Source organism: Cnephaeus nilssonii (assembly GCF_951640355.1).
Source record: "Cnephaeus nilssonii genome assembly, chromosome: 10".
In the NCBI taxonomy this organism is placed as follows: Eukaryota; Metazoa; Chordata; class Mammalia; order Chiroptera; family Vespertilionidae; genus Cnephaeus; species Cnephaeus nilssonii.
Window position 1 is genome coordinate 63394283 of NC_137081.1, and position 22278 is coordinate 63416560.

The window sequence follows — 22278 nt, forward strand, 5'->3', positions numbered from 1 at the left end:
AATATCAGTATGAATAAAGTATGGATTTCGGTTAATTAAAAAATAACATTGATAAACAAAAATTGATAAATAAAAATTAATTTTATTGTAACGAACTAATATATATTTTGGACCTATTCAAGGCTGATAGGCAAAGAAAAACCTAGGTGCCCTATGCTCAAAAACAGTGAGTCATGAATAATAAAGTAAGATACAAAGAACAGAAGACGGTATTTACTGGGGGCAGTAAGAAAATTCTGGGGTGAGGGCAATCTATGAACTGGATCAGTAAGTTAATGAACAAAATGAGATGAACGCCTAACCCAGGTGTGGGGCCCTCCGGGCCATTCCTCCAAGTCCCTCTCACCTCACCTTTTCCCCTCCCACATTGTGGGCCCGGACTAGCCAATGGAAGGTCGGCTCTGCCTAGGCCTCCTGTGCGCGTGCGCAGCGTCGGGTCGACGCTCCTCTCCATCCATTCGCTCGGAAGCAACTTCCTCAGCCTAGGCACTGTCCGCGCAGGCGCAACCCAGCTGCCGCGGCCGCCGCCATCTTCGCGGCGGGAAGAGTCGGGGTCTGGGACAGCTGGAGGCGGCGGCGGTGACAGGTAAGGACGGTTTCCGCCCGCGGTAGCCCCTCCAGATTCGCCCGTGTTCGGGCCACAGCTCTCGGTATTGCTCCCATCCCCACAGGGCCCTGTCTCCGCCCCCATTTTGTCCTGTCACTCTGGCTTCAGACTCTTTTCCGCGTCCTCACTCTTCCCGTTCCGCTCGAACCTTTGTTTGGAGCTGTGGGGTGGCCGCCCTGACCTGTGTTAAAATGCCTGCTCCGACGCTCAGGACCAGGCCTGGGCGCAGGCGCCCCACTGCTGCCCGGGTCTAGCCCGAGGTGTTTACTGCGGGCCTCCCGGGCGGGGGCGGGGGTCTGGGCCGGCCGGGCCGGGCCAAGCCAAGCTAAGCTCGGCCTCCTTGGATGGACCGAACCTGGACGTTGGGCCTGTGGGGATCCAGGGACACACAGTCGGAGAGAGGGGCCGTTTCCGAGCGGTCTGCTGCTAAAGCCTGATCCTTCACGAGCCTGTCGTTTTGTCCTTCCCCAGGAGTAACTTCACGGAAGGGAAGACACTTTGCGTCCGCTCTCTCCGCCAGAAATGGCCAATGTGAGTAAATGCGTCTCTGAAGAGGCCGCTCGGTCCGATGCGCACTAGTTTGGGAGCTTGTTAGGAAAAGCGGGAGGGGAGGGTTGGGGAGGGTGTGGGTGACACACTGTGTTTCCTACGTAGACGACTTGGCGCAGCGCTTTTCCGCCGGGTGCCGCGGAATTTTAAACCTGGCAGAGCCTGGCCGGACAGGGGCCCTGGCCTCCTTCCCCTCCGATTGTCAGACCAAACAAATGACAGCAGCCAGCACAGCAGCCGTTCGGGGTGAAGGAGTCAAGTTTATATCTATGTTTGTGGTCAGGTCGGCGAAATACTGTGTGTGTGTGTGCTTCAGAATTTTAGTAATTAGTTTTGTGTGCCACCAGTTGAAAAGGGTAGGAAGTCGCTGGAAAATGCCCAGGGAAGCAAGGGTTGTGAAATGGATGTTCTATGCCTTGACGGCAGCCTGAACGCATCCTTTTCAAGTAAAGGTGCACTTGTTTCTGCAAACTCAATTTTAGAAATACATTCAGAGCCAGAATCCTTTCTATATATATATATATATATGTTCAGTCTATTATTTCAGTAAAATACTTCGAATCTATTTTTACGCTGTTTTTAAATTCTTTGTTTAGCCAAACTGGATGTTTTGTAGCAGTTTTAGTACAGCAAGGAACTTTCCAAATCCAGCAAAATGAAAGCAAGAGATACTATTCACATAGACCAGAGGTATTTATTGACTGTCACTCCCCAGTTATTAATCGGACACGCCCTAGCATAAGGAGTTCATATAGTAGGGACATGACATATAAAGGAAAACAGACAATAAAAGTAGGAAGTGATTTTTTTAAAGCCACACACACACACGGTACAATGTGGATTCAGCTTTGTGGAGAAGAGAAAGTAGGGACCTGGGATCAACTTAATCTGAGAAGCGTTTAATTTGAGTTTTGTGAAAGAAAGGGATTCAGAGAATCTAAGGTTTTAAGTGGGAAGAACAGGAGTACGTATATTCAAAGACACTCCCCCTTTCAAAAATCAAGAAGTTAGTTTTGCCTTCCGAGTATAAGATATGTAGATAAAATTACTGGGAAATAAGTTTGGATTGTAGAATTCTGATCAAATAATAGCCTTGAATGCCAAACAGTAATTTAGACATTATTTTTTAAATCATGATACTTTAGTCAGAGCGGTGTGTGAGGAAGATAATTTGAAAGGGTAAACAATTTGAAAGCTACTTTGTAAATCCTCTTGTTAAAAAGTCATATAAAATTAATTTTAATATTCAAATGTAGTTTTTGAATTTGGTGTTTATATGCATTGTAAACACTGAATGGATGTTACTAATAAAATATGCAGATATGTGTGTCTTCAACCATGTATTAGCATACATAGCAAGGATCAAAATGCCCATGCTTCAGTAGATAGACAGGTAAATTAAGAGGCATTGATGGGGATTTTGACAAACTGAAATGTCTACTTCTGATACAAAGGGAGCAGCCTTCCTCAGCCACAGCATTTGTTGCTAACTATTGTCTTCTGGGAATCTGAATCCAGTGCTGCCCGATCTTCAAGAACAGCTAAAAATCTGCACCTTTGTGTGAAATCTCTTAGTTTCTCAATGCTGATATCCAATTCAAATTTCTTGTGTAACACTGTGAACCACGCAAAAATGTCTGTGGATGCATATGGATATGTTTCATAGATGACCAGTTTTCAGTCTTTGGTATAGACCATTTTTCTCCTCACAGAACTTAGGCCTAAGAAGTGCCTAAAAGACTGTTTCTATTTATATGCTAAAAGAATTTTAAACTTGAATCTTAATAGCTTGTCATCTTCCCAAGTTTAGAGTCCTAGGTTTGTTTGAACTTAGTCATGTATAAAATATATACTTATCCTCAAACTAAAATAAGCTGGCTATTCTAATTTGGGGGCTGTTTTATTGGCTGCAACTTGTAATCATTATGTTCATCAGTTGACCCAATGTCATAAAATCTGTCAAATTCACACAAAATATTTCACTTCAACAATAAAAGATTTGAGAGCCATATAGGTTAAAGGGAAAATTTAAAACTAACTGGTACTATAATCAGCTATCTCTTTCAGTGGACAAATTAAATGCTGGTTTATTTTGCAAATAAAATGAAACTTGGTGATTAGATTTTCTTAGAATAGTTATTATATAACTTTTGTTAAAAGTTTTACCATGAAGAAAAATAAATATAGAGTCTAGTGGGCATTTTAGCATAAGAACTCTTTTGACGGTCTAAAAGAAGGCAGAGAAATATGGAAAATGTGAGGTAGATATTTTTTTGTGACTAAAGAGTGAAGTAAGAGAAGGGAGGGTAAAATTAGTAATAAAATGCTGTCAGAATAAGACCAGTTCTGATGTTGTCTTGTATTTATGGTAAGAAATAAAGTCAGAAAGAACACATAGGTTGGATTTCAGAATACTATATGAAAGGGTAAAGTGTTAAATGGCTAGACCCGTGGTCGGCAAACTCATTAGTCAACAGAGCCAAATATCAACAGTACAACGATTGAAATTTCTTTTGAGAGCCAAATTTTTTAAACTTCTTCTAACGCCACTTCTTCAAAATAGACTCGCCCAGGCCGTGGTATTTTGTGAAAGAGCCACACTCAAGGGGCCAAAGAGCCGCATGTGGCTCGCGAGCCGCAGTTTGCCAACCACGGGGCTAGACTATTTCAACATCCTGGTAACTAGTTTCATACCACCTCTCTAACCCCACTCCAGTCCATCCTCTATGCTGCCCTTAATGGTACATCCTTAAGATATCCCATATTTTTATCAGTTTACTCCACTCCCTGCCTACAGAATAAAATTCTGATTTATTATCTTGGTATAACCGGCCCTTTACTGTCTGTGCCAAATATAAGGCCTTTTATAGTTGCCCACAAGTCAACTTTCAAGACTGTTTTTTACTGCACTCCCCTATATCCTCCCTCACTGAACTTGTCACTCTTTGAATATATCTTTTACAGCTTCATACCTTTGTTCCTGAAAGGCGTTCATTGAAATTCCACTTTCCCTAGCAAATTTCTACAAAACCTAATATACCCTCCCTGAAACTCTTTTTCTACTCCTTCAAGGATTTCTTAATTATTCAAATATTTAAATAGAATTTTACAGATGACATATTTGTTTTTATTATTTTCCACTAAACTAAAAAGTTGGCAAGTTTTAAATTTTTTACTGTAAAGGTCCAGATAGTAAATATTTTAGGCTTTGTGGGCCATAAAGTGTTTGTGCAACTGTATTTAATTCTGCTATTGCGAAAGTAGCCGTATAAGTGGGTGTTACTGTTACAATAAAACTTGCTTTATCAAAACAAACAGCAGACTGTATTTTGCTATAGTTTCCCAACCCTTGCATTAAATTATTCTGACTCAAGTATTTTACTAAAAGTTTATGCATTTACAGTCATTCATTGTAACACCTCAGAGTCAAGGAAATGAACTTAGGATCAGAAAATGTATCACAAAGTATGTGCTAAAATGGGAGAAAGTGGACATTGCCATAAAACCAAGAGGAAAGTTGGCATGGGAGATAATTGGCACAATTTATAGCAGTATAAGAAGACAAGGGTTAGAAAATAAACAGGTTTTGATCCAAGGAAAGGTTTTGAAAGTTCTGTGTTTTGAGAATAGAAGAATCTTACTACTTGGGCTACCTTTTTAGTGCAATTTTTAGAGGTTCCATTCTCTCTAGTGTAGCACTCTTAATTCTGGTCTTTATTGGAAAAGTAACTTATTACTTGTTTGTTTTAATATTCATGTTTATTTTTAAAATTATAAATATACATAATGCTTTTCATATGAAAAGAATAAATATACGTTTTAAAAGATATATTGCAGTGTGATTTGCCAGAGGTTATCAAAGTATAACATTTATATCCAGAAAAAATAATTTAAAATTTTGTGTCATTTTTAGGTGCTCTGTAACAGAGCCAGACTGGTTTCCTATCTCCCAGGATTTCACTCTTTAATTAAAAGAGTTGTCAATCCCAAAGCCTTTTCAACTGCAGGATCTTCAGGTTCTGATGAGTCTCATGTGGCCACTGCACCTCCCGATATATGTAAGTAAAAATTATCATTGCTTTACTTATAATTGTTTCAAAACATTTTTAGTTGTGTTTCCTATATTTCTTCTTGAGGTTTTACAGATTTTCTAAAGTTGAATTTATATCATTGAATATAGACTCAGAGCTCTGCCTAAATATTTATATCCGAAAGCTACAACATTTAAAAAAAAATGGTTTCTAAAGCTTACTTTCTTACACATTAGTTTCTATCTTCAAAAACATACAGTCCTCTCTGAAACAAATCTTTTAATGCTATTATACTTACCACTTTTTACTATTTGCTGAATGTTTTAAATAGCTGGCACTTTTTATATATGTGTTTATTGAATCAGTAACTTTCTGCTTCATCTAATCTATCTTGCACATTATTAATCATTCGAAAACATTTTAATTCTGTCACTTCCTTAATAAACCTTGGTTATCTCCCACTACTTTCTGTAGCAGTTCCAGACTGTCCCCAACCTATGAAAAATTTTCCGGTTCTAAAAAAAATTTTTTTTAATTTATGTGATTAGGTAAATTTCAGGAGTGTTATATGCCACAGTCCTATATTAGAGACTTATAATGCACTCTAAAATATTTAAGGGAGGGCTCTTAGGAACTTAATGTAATGTATCCTAAAGGAATTGGGCATGGAATCCTTTTTTTCTTGCAACACGTTACTTACAGTGTAATGTAAGTTCACTTGAGCATGCCCCAGGTTTTCTTGCCCCAGTTTTATATCCCTTCTCTGATTACTCCAACTTATATCTTTGGAAGGCTAAACATGTATGTATCATAAATGAAAGATTTGTCATTCAGGGGTTTGTATCCTGAATATATTTTTTAAAAATTTCATAAACTAATTAGGAAAAAGACAGTAGGAAACCAAACAATATTTTTTGCATTTTAAGATATAAATTTTGTTTTATTTTTATAGATTATAATCCAAATTCAGTGAAAATCCCATTGTAATTTATTTATTTTAAATTTATCTTTGTTTTTTTTATATACTTTTTATTGTTACTAGTATTACAGATATCTCCCATTTCCCCCCTCTTTCCCTACCTACCCTCCCCCCCATGTCTTTACTACCCTGTTGCCCATGTCCATGGGCTATTCATTTAAGTATATAAGTTCTTTGGTTGGGGGAACAAGAAGAGATTAACCAAACAATTTTTTTAAATGTATATGAACAGACTATTCCTGGAAGAAAAAAACTAAATGACCAGTCAACATGAAATCCACTTATAACATGAGATATTTATTTTTTTCAATAGACTGTTAGATCTGAATAGTCTTTAAAACCAATTTTATTAAAAAATAGCTGGTAAGTTTTTGCTTTTGAACTGACTTCAGTTAATCATTCGTGTGTGTCAGCCTTATTACTCAAGATGGTCTTCAGACTAATAGCATCAATATCATCTAGAAACTTGATAGAAATGAAGAATCTTGAGCCCCACTCCAGACCTAATAAATCAGAATCTGCAGTTTTATAAGATCTCCAATGATTTTTTTTTTTTTGACATTTTTTGCCTTTTTTTCCTTCACCTGAGGATATATTTTTATTGATTTTTAGAGAGAGAAAGAAAGAGAGAAACATCAACCAGCTGCCTCTTGTAAGCTCCCCAACCCGGGACTGAACCTACAACCTAGGTATGTGCCTTGTTGAATGGATCCTGAAACCCTTTGGTGCATGGGACAATGCTCCAACCAACTGAGCCACCTGGCCAGGACTCTGATAATTCTTAAATACTATTTAAAAGTTTAAGAAATAATAGGCTAGAGTGTTTAGGTTAAGAATTATGAGACATTATCTAGATTCAAGAGGGAAGAGTTTGATGGTTGATGGTTGATGTTTGTCATAGTTCTAGAAGATGAATATGACACAGTCTAATGATGGAGCAGCCATATTTATATGGCCATTTTTAGTCACTCGGTTTGGGCAGAGTATTAAAAAATATTTTTATTGCCAACTGATATCTTCGGCAGTCATTCCTTTCTGTAAACAAAACTCCTACTTGAGTATTTCTTTGTTTAGTTTTCTACTTTATTCTTTCCTGGATCTTTTTGAAATTTTCACAAGTTAGGATATTTTTAAAAAGTGAATGAAGCACTGTTTCTCTTCTGAAAGTATTTAATCCATGTTAACTCATTCGGTTGGGTAAACAGGGCATTATGTTATATGGTTCATGTAAGATTTTTCTAGCCTATTATTAACAACAGCTTCATGCCCCTCCCCTAGGGCAGTGGTTGGCAAACTGCGGCTCGCGAGCCACATGCAGCTCTTTGGCCCCTTGAGTGTGGCTCTTCCACAAAATACCATGTGCAGGCGCGCACGTACAGTGCGATTGAAACTTCGTGGCCCATGCGCTGAAGTCGGTTTTCAACTCTCAAAAGAAATTTCAATTTGTTGTACTGTTGATATTTGGCTCTGTTGACTAATGAGTTTGTCGACCACTGCCCTAGGGTAACCCCTGTTACGTTCAGTATGCTTCATTTTAGATTCCCCCCCCCCCCTTTTTTTTAACATAAATATAAAATTTTTAAATAAATACTATTCTTTGACTTCGCTTTTTCTCTTAAGGTAATATATCTTGGACTTCAATATCAGTGAAGATATACTACATTTTTTTTTTCGTAATTATCAAGTATTAAATAATATGGATTACAGTACTTTCATTAAATCTAATAATGGACTTGCTTAGGAGTTGACAACTGGTTGCTTTGATTAGCAATTTGGAAATAACTTGAAACTAATTTATATTCACATAGAAAAGCAAATTTCAAAAGTCTATCATTTAGGTAAAAAATACCAATTCTAAAAAGAATTCATTCAGTCTCCCAGTATACTTTACCATTAAGGAGAAAATGACTCATTTTGTTGTTTCTTTTCAGGCTCTCGAACAATATGGCCGGATGAAATAATGGGACCATTTGGGCCTCAGGACCAGAGATTCCAGCTTCCTGGCAACATAGGTTTTGATTGTCATCTCAATGGGACCATATCACAGAAGAAAAGCCAGGTTCATAAAACTTTACCTGATGTTTTAGCAGAACCTTTATCAAGTGAAAGACATGAGTTTGTGATGGCACAATATGTGAATGAATTTCAGGTAAATTGTTAATATCATATATTCTGTTTTTATAATGCTATATTAATTTCCATAAACAGTACCTTTATTGAAAAAAGTAAAATAAAAATATTTAATTCCAATATATACAAAAACAACATAAGTAGATTTTTTAAAGTTGGCATTGTCCTATGTATTTTACTTTAGATTACAGTCTTTTTAGGTAATTAAATCTTCAGAACTGTCTTTTGATAACTGCTTATTTCATCAAATAGAGATAATTTGATTATTCTTATATTACTGAAAATTTAGATTCCTGTTTTTCACTTTTATAAATTGTAATTATTTGTATATGGACTAAATTCCTGCTATATTCCTTTAGCCATTTAAAAACTTAAGAAAATTTTGAGATCTCTGAAATTCTTCAGATGGAGTAATCTAAAAAGGAAAACTTATAAGTGGGCTTGTGTTATTTTAAATACAACTTCTGAGGGTTCGTTTTAATCTGCTTTTGTATAAATGAATGTTTTTAAATTAGTTTTTAAAAAACTAGTATTGCTTCATTGCCCAATCAAGTGGAAAGCTATGTGCTATTCAGTTTCTGTCAAACCCCCAATTCTTGTCATTTTTCACATTTCTACATAGTTTCAGGCTAGGTTTTTATCAATACCATGTTATTAAAAGCAACAACCTCTTACAGTTATTATGGGTTATATTAGATAACCTAATATTGGGATACTATATATCCCGATTTTTTTATCTCAGATTATTCCTTCTCAGTCCTCTTGGCTCCTCCTCTATCTACTAATCACATGATATTTCTCATACATTTCTGTTCTTCATCTTTTCTTTTAAATTAATTCCTGGTCACTTATTCCCTTGGCTTCCTTTCTCAGGCGGTGTTTTTATAATTTCTAACTTAGTATTTCTACCATTTCTGTGTCTAAATTTCTGTCTGCCCAACAAACATCTTTGGATATCTCACAAGTCCCAGACTTTGCATGTCTAGTACTGAATTAGTTCTATTTTCTCTCAAAACCTGTCCTTTTATATTTTCTGGAGTATAAATGACTTAGTATCTATCCTCCTACTGCCCCAAGATAAAAATTATACTGCCAATCTTAAATCCTCTCTCCATCATACCTCCATAATTAGTAATGAAATCTCATTGCTTTTATCTCTTAAAGTAGCTTTTATATTATTTGTGCCCTTTCAATTTTCAATAATATTGCCAGAGTTCCAGGCTACCTTATCTTACCTAGATTCTTAGAGGCATTATAATATGATGGACAATGGAGAAAGGATAAATCTAGGTTCAAAGGTTAGCTCTGCCATTTACTTAATGAGAAAATGACTTACCTTTCATAGCCTCTGTCTCTATATATAGAACTAGTGGCCTGGTGCACGAAAATTTGTGCACTGCGGGAGTGGGGGGGCCCTCAGCCCAGCCTGCCCCCTCTCACAGTCCGGGAGCCCTCATGGGATGTCCCTGGGGGGAGCGGGCCTAAGCTGCAGTCTGGCCTCCCTCTGCTGGAGGCAACCGGCCGATCAGGTATATAGATACTTTCTGAAGGCAGCACAGACTCCTTCCTTATTTCTTTCCTCTGTGGTTGGAGAATAGGGGACTAAGAGGTGGAGACAGAACTGTGGCCGGGCCTGGGGGTTTTGTAGGCAGTGGAAAGAGGAAGAGGGCTGGGGAAAGTCTAGAACCGTTTTCCTTCAATGTCCTCCCTTCCTCCGGGCCCCTCCCTTCGTTTTTTCCTTGTCGTGGTGGACGCTCGGGCCTCGGACCGACAGCCCAGCGATGGTGGGGTTCAGCCCCCTCACTTCTCAGCTGAACGTACAATCGCCTCACATTCCAGGCGGGGCTGTTTTCAAGAGCCTAATGCTCTGGGAATTCATGACTCCCATCCTTTCCCCTCTCAGTTTCCTCCTTGGGTCTGTTGCACACTTCACCGAGACACCGAAGCAGCTCTGCCTTGGTAGTTCTGCACTGGCCCCTGCCCGGGTCCCGCTGTGCACTCTTCCTTGAGGTCTCCCGGTCCACAGTCTGAGTTCAGGGAGGTTGCCCAGAGCCCGTTCCCCCAGGCAGGTGGGGCAAGGGGGCTGGCTTGGAGAGCTGGAGGAAGATAGCAAAGTAAGAGTTGGTATGAACCAGCGCCTGCTCAGCCAGACTTCCTAAGCTCCCCACCAGGCCCAGGCCAGGCCCCTTCCCCACACCAGGAGGATCCCGGCTGAGGTCCCCTCCCTGCACTCAGCGCCCTCCTCCCTGTTCCACCACCTGGGGGCAGGAGCAGCTCGCCCGCTCTGGACCCTGCCAGCCCAGCAGGCGGTGCAGCCTAGGGCGCCGCGAGCCTCCTCCCCCTCCCTGAAGCATGGGTCAGGGTCTCGGGCACAGTGCGTGGAGACACCACTTGCCGCTGAGCCATCGTCCAGCCCAGGACCTGTGGGGGCTGGGGTGGCCTTGGGCTCCCACTGGCCCCACCGAAGCCAGACTCGGCTTGGCCAGCCACCCCCACCGCCCAAAGGCTGCGCGTCCCTGCAGGCCTCGTCGCCCTTGTGAATTGCAGCAGCCCGGCCGTCCCATCCCAGGAAGTAGCCGTCCAATCACCATGGCTCACTCCCCAGTGCAGTCGGGCTTGCCAGCACATAGGCAGGAGCTGGGCCATCGAGGGGAGGGAAGAGGGATGCGTGGGCCGGGGAAGAAACGGAAAACTTGGCCGTGTAAACACAGCCCCCCACACCGCTGCGGCCTAGAGGCAGCCCTCGCTGGCTTGGAGTCGCAGTGGTCCGTCAGGGAGAGGCTGCATATTCAGTCATCTTATATTGTAATTTAGTGTTGTTATCACCCTGAGGCAGCCTCACGCAAGTCCCCGCCTCTCTCTCTCTGAGAGGTCAGCAGTTCAGCCCCCTCGGCATGCTGCTCCCGCAGCCTGGCGTTCAGTTGAGCTTTTGGTCGTTTTGGATATTACAAACACTGGCTTTTTATATATATAGATGGGGATAAGAATCTCAGGCCAGTGCGGGGGTGAGCTAGAAGAGGTCAAGGGGGGAAAGAGGGACTTATGTAATATTTTCAACAATAAATATTTTTGAAGTGATGATGATAATAATAATAACCATCATCATCTCAGGCCCAGGAAGTTATGAGGATTATATGTGAAAGTGTATGTAAAGCAGTAAGTGATTAATACGTTGGCTTTTACTAGTCTATACCTGCTTCTCATTACCATACATCTTCCAAAGTAATACTACCATTAGCTTTTTATATCTTATTTGGCTATTCCGCATTACTTATAAAGTCAGAAGTTCTTAATTTGGTATAAATATGGCTTTCCACAATTTTGACGCTTATCATTCCCACTTTACCTCTCTCTACTTCCTACTTTCTCTGTACCTCAGTTACAGCATGCTTTTAATTTTTTTAAATACACCATTCTTTTTGACCATTGAATGCCTTTACCACTGTTACTATCTCTTGCTGGACTGTTTTCCTCTTGAATTTCTAACATATATTGCACCTACTTTTTACCTATCAAACATGCACATCAATTAACATTTAGCTCAAATATGATGATTTCAACCTTTTTCTGATTTCTCTCAGCAAAGCAAGTTTCTTCCCTATCTATAATGCTAGAAGACATTCTTAATAATTCTGTAGCACTTTTCCTATTGGATTGCGTTTATTTTTTTTTTAAATATATTTCTTTATTGATTTCAGAGAAGAAGGGAGAGGGATAGAGAGATAGAAACATCAATGATGAGAGAGAATCATTGATTGGCTGCCTCCTGCACGCCCCCTATTGGGATCGAGCCCACAACCCTGGCATGTGCCCTTGGCCGGAATCGAACCTGGGACCCCTCAGTCCGCAGGCCGACGCTCTATCCACTGAGCCAAACCGGCTAGGGCAGATTGCGTTTATTTGTTCATGCTCTTTTTCTTCTACTAGCTCTGATATACCTAATAGTAAAGACTGGATTTTTTTTTTTACCTTTGTAGTGCCTGTGCTTGTCAGTGTCTTATGTATAGTAGATGCCCAGTAAATTTCAGTTGAATAAAAGTCTCTAAGCTCTTTCTATAGGAAAGGCTGCATATTCAGTCATCTTACTTTGTAATTTAGTGTTGTTATCCCAATTTTACAGATTACAGAATGAAAGGAAAGATTATTAGATATCACCAAAATATAATGAGGTAACATTGTAGGGCACAATTATGGTATTTTAGTTAATTTCTTAGCCAACTTCTATTCATATCAAGTCTCATTATATCAGTATATTTGTACATTCTTGGTTTTTTATTTTGGTTTTTTGTTTATTTGTTTAGATTTTTCAGACCCTGTATTCATCATAGAGAAAAGTTTGAGTGTATCAGAAAAAAACTACTACCCCACCAATAGTTAGATTAGGATTATGAAAAAAACTTTCTAGGGAAGATAAATTCATAACAGGCAAGATATTTTATTTGAATTCTAGATTTTGTGTATCTATATTTCTTTTCCCCCTAGGGTAATGATGCACCTATTGAACAAGAAATTAACAATGCAGAAACATACTTTGAAAGTGCCAAAGTGGAGTGTGCAATCCAAACATGCCCAGAATTGCTACGAAGAGGTATGTTGTGCTTCTATGCATTTTGCACTAATGTATATTTGATAATGGTACTAATTTTTTAATGTGTTGAATAATGTGCTCCATAGGAATTGTAATATTTGTGTTTTACTTAATATTTTACCATGTCTGGAAGAAAATGATTACATGGCCAAGATAGAGGCTTTCAAATGTTCCCTGCCATCTGACCTCATGCCATTGGATAGGGATAGTAGAATTTTTAATAACTTTTTCCCTGTAGCTTTTCCCTCAAGTCATTTCACTTCTCTGTGATTATTATAGTTACTAGAGGCCCGGTACACAAAATTCATGCACTTTCGGGGGGGGTGGTGTCCCACCGCTCAGCCTGTACCCTCTCCAATCTGGAACCCCTCAGGGGATGTCCGACTGCCGGCAGTCGGACATCCCTCTCACAATCTGGGACTGCTGGCTCCTAACTGCTCGCCTGCCTGCCTGCCAGCCAGCCTGAAAACCCCCTAACCACTCCCCTGCAGGCCTGATTAACACCTAACTGCTCCCCTGCCGGCCCGATCACCCCCAGCTGCCCTCCCCTGCCGGCCTGGTCACCCCCAACTGCCCTCCCCTGCCGGCCTGATCTTACCCCAATTGCCCTCCCCTGCCGGCCTGATCTTGCCCCCAACTGCCCTCCCCTGCCAGCCTGGTCGCCCCCAACTGCCCTCCCCTGCCAGCCTGGTCGCCCCCAACTGCCCTCCCCTGCAAGCCTGGTTCCCACCCCCCCCAGCGACCCTCCCCTGCCGGCCTGGTTGCCCCCAACTGCCCTCCCCTGCAGGCTTGGTCCCCCCCAACTGCCCTCCCCTGCCGGCCTGGTTGCCCCCAACTGCCCTCCCCTGCCGGCCTGATCTCGCCCCCAACAGCCCTTCCCTGCCAGCCTGATCTAGCTCCCAACTGCCCTTCCCTGCCAGCTCGATCACCCCTAATTGCCTCTGCCTGCCTGATCACCCCTAACTGCCCTCCCCTGCTGTCCTGATCTCACCCCCAACTGCCCTCCCCGGCAGGCCTGATCTCGCCCCCAACTGCCATCCTCTGCTGGCCAATTTGATTCTAATTGGTTGGTTTCTATTCCAGTCAGCGTCTCTGGGCCTGTCAGCGGGGCCTGCTCAGAAAGGCAGGGCTGATCAGCAGCCCCAGTGGAGGCCTGGAGAGAAATGGAGGCACGGTTGTTGGCAAGGCCCAGAGAGAAAGAGGGAGGCAAGTGCTGATCAACAGCTGCCACAGAGGCTACGGATCAGACCCTGCTTCTCTCTTCAGGACTCTCTCCAGGCCTGATTCGCAGCCCCCTCAGCAGTCAGTGCTGGGTCTCCACGGCAACCCAACGCTGACGGCAGGACTGACTTTCGGTTGGTTGAGCCTCCAGTCGTTGTGGATGTGATGGAACCAGGGTTTTTATATATTAGGATAGTTACATGAACTGATACATAATCATAAGAAAAATCTTAACAACAAACTTTTAAAAAAATTATAAGACCATAATATGTAACCCTACAGAATTGTTGTCATTAACATAACAGTTCATCCAACCAGAGCAGAAGTGAAACAAAATCAAGTTTGCCATCCTTTTAAAAAATAATATGCATTTATAAACCTGAGTTGGTACCACAATAATTTAACTTAATCATCTTTCTAAATAAGTGTTTTTATGCACTGATTCTCTTTTTTAAAACCAAATTATTTTCTTCCTGGAATTTTTTTCTTATTTATAGATTTTCAATCACTGTTTCCAGAAATGGCCACCAACAAACTAATGATTCTGACCGTAACACAGAAGACTAAGAATGATATGACTATGTGGAGTGAGGAGGTAGAAAATGAAAGAGAAATGCTCTTAGAAAAGGTAATTTCTTTCAATTGGTGACAATTTAATTTTATGATTTTATTTAAATAGGAATGAACCAGTGTTTTAAAATGCTGGGTGTCTTTTCTAGCCTTTATTAATTATCTGCTAACTTATTTCATTATTAAAGCGCTTACAACTTTTCTAAGAATATCAATGCCACAATTTTGAACAACTAAGATTCTGTCTAATACTTTCCTTAATTCTTTTGAATTTAGTTTTGTTTTAGGACATTTGAAAAATAGTGTAAAAAAATAAAATACACTCTTCATACCCATCTCCCTATGTCTGACCTTCCTTTCTCCTTCTCTCTCTCTCTCTCTCTCTCTCTCTCTCTCTCTCTCTCTCTCTCTCTCTCTCTCCTCTCTTTAAAGCATGTCAAATAAACAGTGAAAATTACCCCAGTCTTCTTCAAGGAGTTAACGGTAACTGTGTACAGTGCAATAGTCATAAAAAACTATATACGCACATTTTTTTCTGTCCTTTGCTTTTAGTCTGAAGATATGTTTTTCTATAACATTACACAAAGATAGATTTCATTTTTTGTAAATTCTGCATATACATCCCATGAACAAACCATACATTTTTTAAGTTACTTAAAATTTTCCTTTAGTAACTTACAAGTTGAAAACCAAACTTTTTCTTTTACAGGCGGTGAATATATTTGTACATATATTCTTTATGCACACACTTAAATCTCTAGATTTCTAAATAGGGAATTGCTAAATTAAGGGGTATGTTCATTTTAAATTTTGATAGGTGCTGCCAATTTGCCCACGAAAAAGATTGTCTTAGTGTATAAGCTCTCACCCTATCTTACCTTGGATATAAGCATTTCTTTTCATTTTTAACAACCTGAGAAATGTTAAGAAGTGACTTCCAAGTCTTAAATTTTAAAATTATGTAATTCTCTGAGGGTTTTTTGTTTAGTTGTATCAATTTATTTGTCTGAAAGATAGAAATATTCCTGTGCCTGTGTGACAGGTTAGGAATAACTCATTTGGGTAATCTTATCTAACTATAGTTTAAAAAATTTTCTTTACTAATTTCCAGGCAGGATAATGTTAGGAATTACTTTATATTTTCTTTATGTATTGGACGTGTGATTCTCTTCATTTGTAAAAATATAATTTACACAATTAACAGTGTTTTATAATGACTACTTAATAGTACTTAAAAGTCCCTCATTGAGCTTTGCTAATAAATTTCATGCAGTAGGCAACAATCTGAGCAAGTTATATGCTAGTTAACAAGGAAATTACAGAGAGGAATAAGACATTGTTTCTGACTTGATAGAGATCTCAATTTAGAGAGTTGAAATTTAAATAGGCATTAACTCAAACATTTTTATTTACATTTCAAGATAATGTTTACTAAATTTATACTTAACACTCTCACTAGAGAGCTCTTGTGTGTTAGCATTTTTTTGACCAGTTAAAGATTTTGAACCTCTTTTGATACTAATCCCATTATAGTTGTAAGTCAGTTTTTTATAACCAACTAGTGGCTCGGTGCACGGATTCATGCACATTGAAAGGAAATTAATTAGAAGAAATATTTTAATGTCACTATTCGCCCTTTATAATAGAAGTGTCAACCAAATTCATGATCAGCAATGAAAGATCGAAACACATGCATGCGATTGGCACCAACGAGAGCTTTATCTGTATCACGCATGCGCTAGTCAACTTAATCTGTTATATATAGAGAATAAACTTGCTTAATTAGACCTGCTTTCTTATTTAGCTAAACTTTTTCCAGCCCAGTGAAGCACCACAACTTCTCTTTCAGGTAATTGTCAGCAACACAGAAGTAAATATCAACACAAAGCAGATTATTATTGTAGATCATGCAGGGAGAACAAAGGGTAAAATATTTAACTGCAGCAGTGTTTGACTATTTTCTGCACAGTTGAGAAAACCTGAAGTCATTTTCAAGGTCCACCATTTCTTCTTTTCAGTCGGGTCAAGTTTCTAAGCTTTCTAAATCTCCGTTTTCCAGCTAATGAAAAGAAAATAGGATTCTACCGAGTCTCCTATCTACCTACTCCGGAATTTCTGTGAGGATCAAATGAGATGAGGCATGGGAAAACGCTTCACATATATTTGGTTAAACTAGTGTGAAATGTTTGCACCTGGCTATAAAGCAAGTCATGTTCCTGGGCTGAAGAAACTCCAAGGAGGCTAGTCGCTAGGGAGAGGAATTGGGCGTTGCTACGTGATGCCTTTATCCAGTGCCCACAGCCACTGTTTCTGGGCTGGGCTGGGCTGTGGGCCGCATTTTGCGCCATGGGCAGCATTGGCTGCGATTTGGAAGGCTGTCGCTCCAGGGTGGTGGCAGGGCCTGTGTCCTACTTGGGGGAAGCCGAACATTGCTTTGTTGGTGCCAGATCCGCGGTGCCCACGTCATGGCAGCTCCTGCATTGAGTGTCTGCCCCTTGGTGATCAGTGCGTGTCATAGCAACCTGTTGGATGGTCAGAGGCTCACTTAGCATATTAGCCTTTTGTGTGTGTGTGTGTGTGTGTGTGTGTGTGTGTGTGTGTGTGTGTGTATACATATATATATATACATATATATATATATGTATACACACACACATATATAATATAGATTTCAGGGCTTTGAAATGGCATATGCTTCATCTTGTGATTTTTAGTTTATGAAAAAAAAAACACAGATTTTTCTATTTTAGATACATTAGTGGTTATTTTAGAACCACATGTATTTTACTGTCAAAATAGGTATTTTATGTTTTATGGTTTAAATGTATTTTTCCAGCAGATGTCAGTATTCAATATTGATGAATAGAAATCTTAAGAGAAATACTTAAACTGGATCTTTTTGTGATAATAATGGGATTCTTTTAGTTAAACTTGACAAATATTTCATTGTATTGTTTTTTTCTCTTACAGTTTTTGTGTATAGCACATCTCTGCATGATACTGATATACTAGTGACTTTTCTACATCATATTCAGTAGTTTTTCTATTTTTAAGAATTATGGGGATTAACTAAATACAGCAATAAATAGAAATATTAAGTTTGAAGGTAATCTAAAAAACACAGTATTAATGTTTCTCATTAGTTTACAAGAAAGTATTGGGAGAAAATAAGTTAGCTTAAGTTGTATACATCTATAGCGGGTCAGCAAGCTTTTTCTGTAAAGATCCAGATAGTAAATATGTTAGGCTTTGTAAGCCAAAGGCTCCAACTACTCAGCTTGACTCTTGTATTGCGAAAGCAACTATATATATATATATATATATAGTTTTACTGGAACATGGCCAGGCCCATTTATATAAATGGGCCTGGCCATGTTCCAGTAAAACTATATACAAACAGGCAGCCATCTGGGTTGGGCCCTCAGGTTATAGCTTGCTAACCCCTTATTTAGGATATGGCCCATATTCCTAAGGTTTTTACTTTTGAGGTTGTCAACTTAAGTCAGCGAAGCCTCTTTACTCTGAGTGGGCCAGAAATCCATATTACGTAGCACTGTACACACCCTGATTATCACCATTCAGCTCTCAGTTGGTTCTTTCTGCTTGGCCTCCCAGAATCTCACCATGTGCGTGCACAGCTCAGCTCTTGGCTATATCACCAGTGTCAATTGCGCTGCAAACTACCTGGAGCCTTGCTTGCTTATCTCCCTCTTCTTCAGTACCTGTTCCACAAATTCCATATGCTTCAGCAGTCCATAATTCTTGTTTTCTACTACCTCCTCAGTGCAGTGACACCATCATTTGCTTGGAATCCACTTCTTTGCCCTGTGACTAGAAGATATACACAGACAAAACTGAAAAATGTGGGATCACCTCATCTGTTCCCCATCTGTCAAAGATAAAGTTTTGTCTGACTGTTATTCAGGGTCTAAAAATAGTTGCCTCATATATTCTTAGTTTTCAGCAGATGACAAGTTTGGTACCTATTACTGTTATTGCTGGAAGTGGAACTCTACCCCATTTTTTTAAAAAAATAGGTATAAATTAATCTTTTTTATTGATTTCAAAGACAGGAAGGGAGAGGAAGAGAGATAGAAACATCAATGATGATCCCCTACTGGGGATCAAATCCGCAACCCTGAGCATGTGCCCTGACTGGGAATTGAACCATGACCTCCTGGTTCATGAGTCTACATTCAACCACCGAGCCACACTGGCTTGGTGTATCCCCTTGTTTTTAATCATTTATGGTCTGTCATTTTTTGTTGTTGTTTTTTAACATTCTAATTTGGGTCCTAATATTTGTTACTGTCTTCACTGGTTAGACTTCCGATAAAGCTAATAAAGTAATCATAAGCATTAGGATGTCGAGGCCAAGATTTTGACTAGTTGATACATGCACATGGTATATAATAATTATACACTATACAAAAGAAACAGTTTTATAATGAAAAGTAAGCATCCTATCCCATCTATCCATTTATCCTATTATTTCTATGTACCTTTTCAGAAGTATTTCACGACTGAGAGTGGATAGATGTGTTTTTGAAGGGCACATAAACAAGTATATGATTTTAATGTTTATTCAAATTAATGAATGGTTCAGACCTTTTTATTATGAACATTTTGTTTTTCCTTTCTTACCTTATTTCTAATATTTCCATAGTGTTACAAAATAGCAAGTATAGCTTGTAGTTCATGATAAATTCAGGAATCAATAGCACAGAACTGATTAGAATTAGTTCCTAAAATAAGAAATAGTTTACAGAAAAAAATACACAATTTAGATTTCTTGAAAAAAATGAAAATGTTATATGAACCATTAATCTTTTAGACTGGTGAAAATAATCTTATGACTTTAATTTATCAGTTTCAAGTTTTTATTAATCTTATTGAATTCTCTGAAGCAAAACATTTATTTAAAAATTTATTAAAAATAAAAATCTGTAGCCCTGCTATCTTGAGCATATTATTTGTCTTTTTCTATGCAGTTTATCAATGGTGCTAAGGAAATATGCTACGCTCTTCGAGCTGAAGGCTATTGGGCTGACTTTATTGACCCATCATCTGGTTTGGCGGTGAGTAATTAAATTAAAAGTTTGAAAGCCAGGTTATGTAACTTGAAGTAGAAGTGGTTTTTATTATTGTGAAATCGTTTGTAACTATAACCTTAGTTAAAATAGATCATTTAAGACTTTTTTAAAACCTCACAATTTTACCAAAAAAGTACCACAGTGAGTCAGTTGCATTCACAACTTGTAGGGACCCCTATCACTCATACTTAGGTTTCTCCATCATTTTAAGGATTTTTAAATTAAAAAATAATAAAAAGTTATTTTCATCCTCATTATTTAATTTATATTGAATTGATGTGTTTATTGTTTGTTAGTTAAAAATTACTTATCTGTAGTTCCTTTAAGGAAGAAAAAAATATTTTTAGAATTAAGGAAATATGGATGATAAAAGAAATATTTGGAAAAGTAACAATTTTAAAAATTAACAAAGTTATATTTTGAAAATAACAACTACATTCTAACATTTTAAATTCTGAGGGGTTTTTTTGTTAAAATAGAAATTTTTTAAAAAAATCTTCATATAGGAATATATACTATTTCTTCTCTAAGTCAAGTAAGATAGAGTATAGACTTAAAAATGAAGAACTTGCCGAAACCGGTTTGGCTCAGTGGATAGAGCGTCGGCCTGCGGACTCAAGGGTCCCGGGTTCGATTCCGGTCAAGGGCATGTACCTTGGTTGTGGGCACATCCCCAGTAGGGGGTGTGCAGGAGGCAGCTGATCGATGTTTCTCTCTCATTGATGTTTCTGACTCTCTATCCCTCTCTCTTCCTCTCTGTAAAAAATCAATAAAAATATATATTAAAAAAAAAAGAAAAAAAAATGAAGAACTTACTCTGGACTTTAGCTTCCTTTTCTTGTAAATGATAAAGATGAACCACAGATGATTATCTAAAATTTATTCTATCTTTAAGGTGGTACAATGTTATGCATTTGGTTCTAGATAACATGAAATTTGCTAAATCATTCATTTCACATTTCCAGAATGCACAGGTGTTGGGGGGAGAGGAGGTATTAGGGCAGTTTATTTGTTTCATGCGACCTTTTTATTATTTGGTTTTAAAAAATATTTGGAGTATTAAAATAGATACATGTTTATGTTTGCATGAAAATTATTGCTACATTGTCTTTCTTGCTAATGAAAATACTTCATTTTTTAAATTTCCTCTAGTTTTTTGGACCATATACAAACAACACTCTTTTTGAAACAGATGAACGCTATCGTCATTTAGGATTCTCTGTTGATGACCTTGGCTGCTGTAAAGTGATTCGTCATAATCTCTGGGGTACCCATGTGGTTGTAGGAAGTATCTTCACGAATGCAACACCAGATAGCCATATTATGAAGAAATTAAGTGGAAACTAGTAGTAATGTCAATTTATTTACTGTACTATTTCTACTTAACACTTGGGTTGATCTATAAACACTGTCAAAGGCTTCAGATTTTAAAATTTACTTGTTTCTAGGTATTTATTTCAACATTTGTAAATTTACAGCATTGACAAGGACTTGTGATTTTTAAATCTCAAAAGTTCATATTGTCTGTGAATACATGTTCAGCACATCCACATTGTACAGAATGTGGTAAATAACATGTAACTATGGTATGATCTCCTATTGTTACTGCTCCCCTTTATTGGAAAAACTTTAGTTTTAATTATTTTCTCCAAAAATAAATTATACATTTGCTTATGGTATTTTTTTTCATTGCAATATTTTTTAAATGTGGTTCTTAAGACTCCTAAGAAATTGTATTAATCTTTATAAAGTAGTTTTTTTTAATGAATGTTATTGAAAAGTCTAGATTTAACTTTTCCTAATTTTCTTTTTTCTTATACTAGTCTTGAGTATTGCTTTGAAATAATGTACATATAGGAAAAGAAGAATAATACTACATGTATAAAGGCATATGAATCTCATCCTTATACATACTTAAAGGAATAATTCTTAACTTCTTGGTTGTAATAAATAAATGTGGATTATTTTGAGACAAAACTATGCCTCAAGCTGTTAAATCATATCTCTCCAATTTTAAAAGATGCAAACTGTGAGACATTACAGCAATATCTCATTTGTGACAGAGCTAGTTTTTACAGCATTGTGAACTTTTTAAAAAATCACACCTTTTCATTGGTGAGGCTTTGCCAGTAGGAATAGAGACAAATCTCAGCAGAACAAGTAACTTCTACCAGATGAATTATTTCATTTTTGTCATATTTGCAATTTTACTTCAGTGTACATGAAATGCCATAGTCATTAAATATGCTTCCTTAAAATGAAAACAGGCTGGAAAGATGAAGTTGCGATGTTATAATCTGCTTTGATCTTGTCGTATTTAAAAATAGATGCTCTCCTAGCTGGTTTAACTCAGTGGATAGTGTCAGCCTGGGACTGAAGGGTCCCTGGTTTGATTTCCTGTCAAGGGCACATGCCTGGGTTGCAGGTGCGATCCCCAGTAGGGGGCATGCAGGAGGCAGCTAATCAGTGATTCTCTCTCATCATTGATGTTTCTAGCTCTCTCTCTCTCC

General features: G+C 38.5%; 1 protein-coding gene across 1 annotated transcript; it reads left to right on the forward strand.

The window, feature by feature from the left end:
- The first annotated feature begins 498 nt into the window (after positions 1-498).
- Positions 499-21944, forward strand: MMADHC (metabolism of cobalamin associated D). Its single transcript, XM_079783059.1, has 8 exons — positions 499-586; positions 1079-1138; positions 5070-5214; positions 8098-8315; positions 12779-12884; positions 14603-14733; positions 19667-19753; positions 20921-21944. Exons 2-8 carry the CDS (start codon positions 1130-1132, stop codon positions 21113-21115), a joined length of 891 nt encoding a protein of 296 aa, XP_079639185.1. The 5' UTR covers positions 499-586; positions 1079-1129; the 3' UTR covers positions 21116-21944.
- Positions 21945-22278: the final 334 nt, after the last annotated feature.

Excerpts from the sequence above, each read along its gene's own strand:
- MMADHC (XM_079783059.1), top strand. Across the intron at positions 5,215-8,097 it reads CACTGCACCTCCCGATATAT|GCTCTCGAACAATATGGCCG; the intron begins GTAAGTAAAAAT and ends GTTTCTTTTCAG. Across the intron at positions 14,734-19,666 it reads GAGAAATGCTCTTAGAAAAG|TTTATCAATGGTGCTAAGGA; the intron begins GTAATTTCTTTC and ends TTTTCTATGCAG.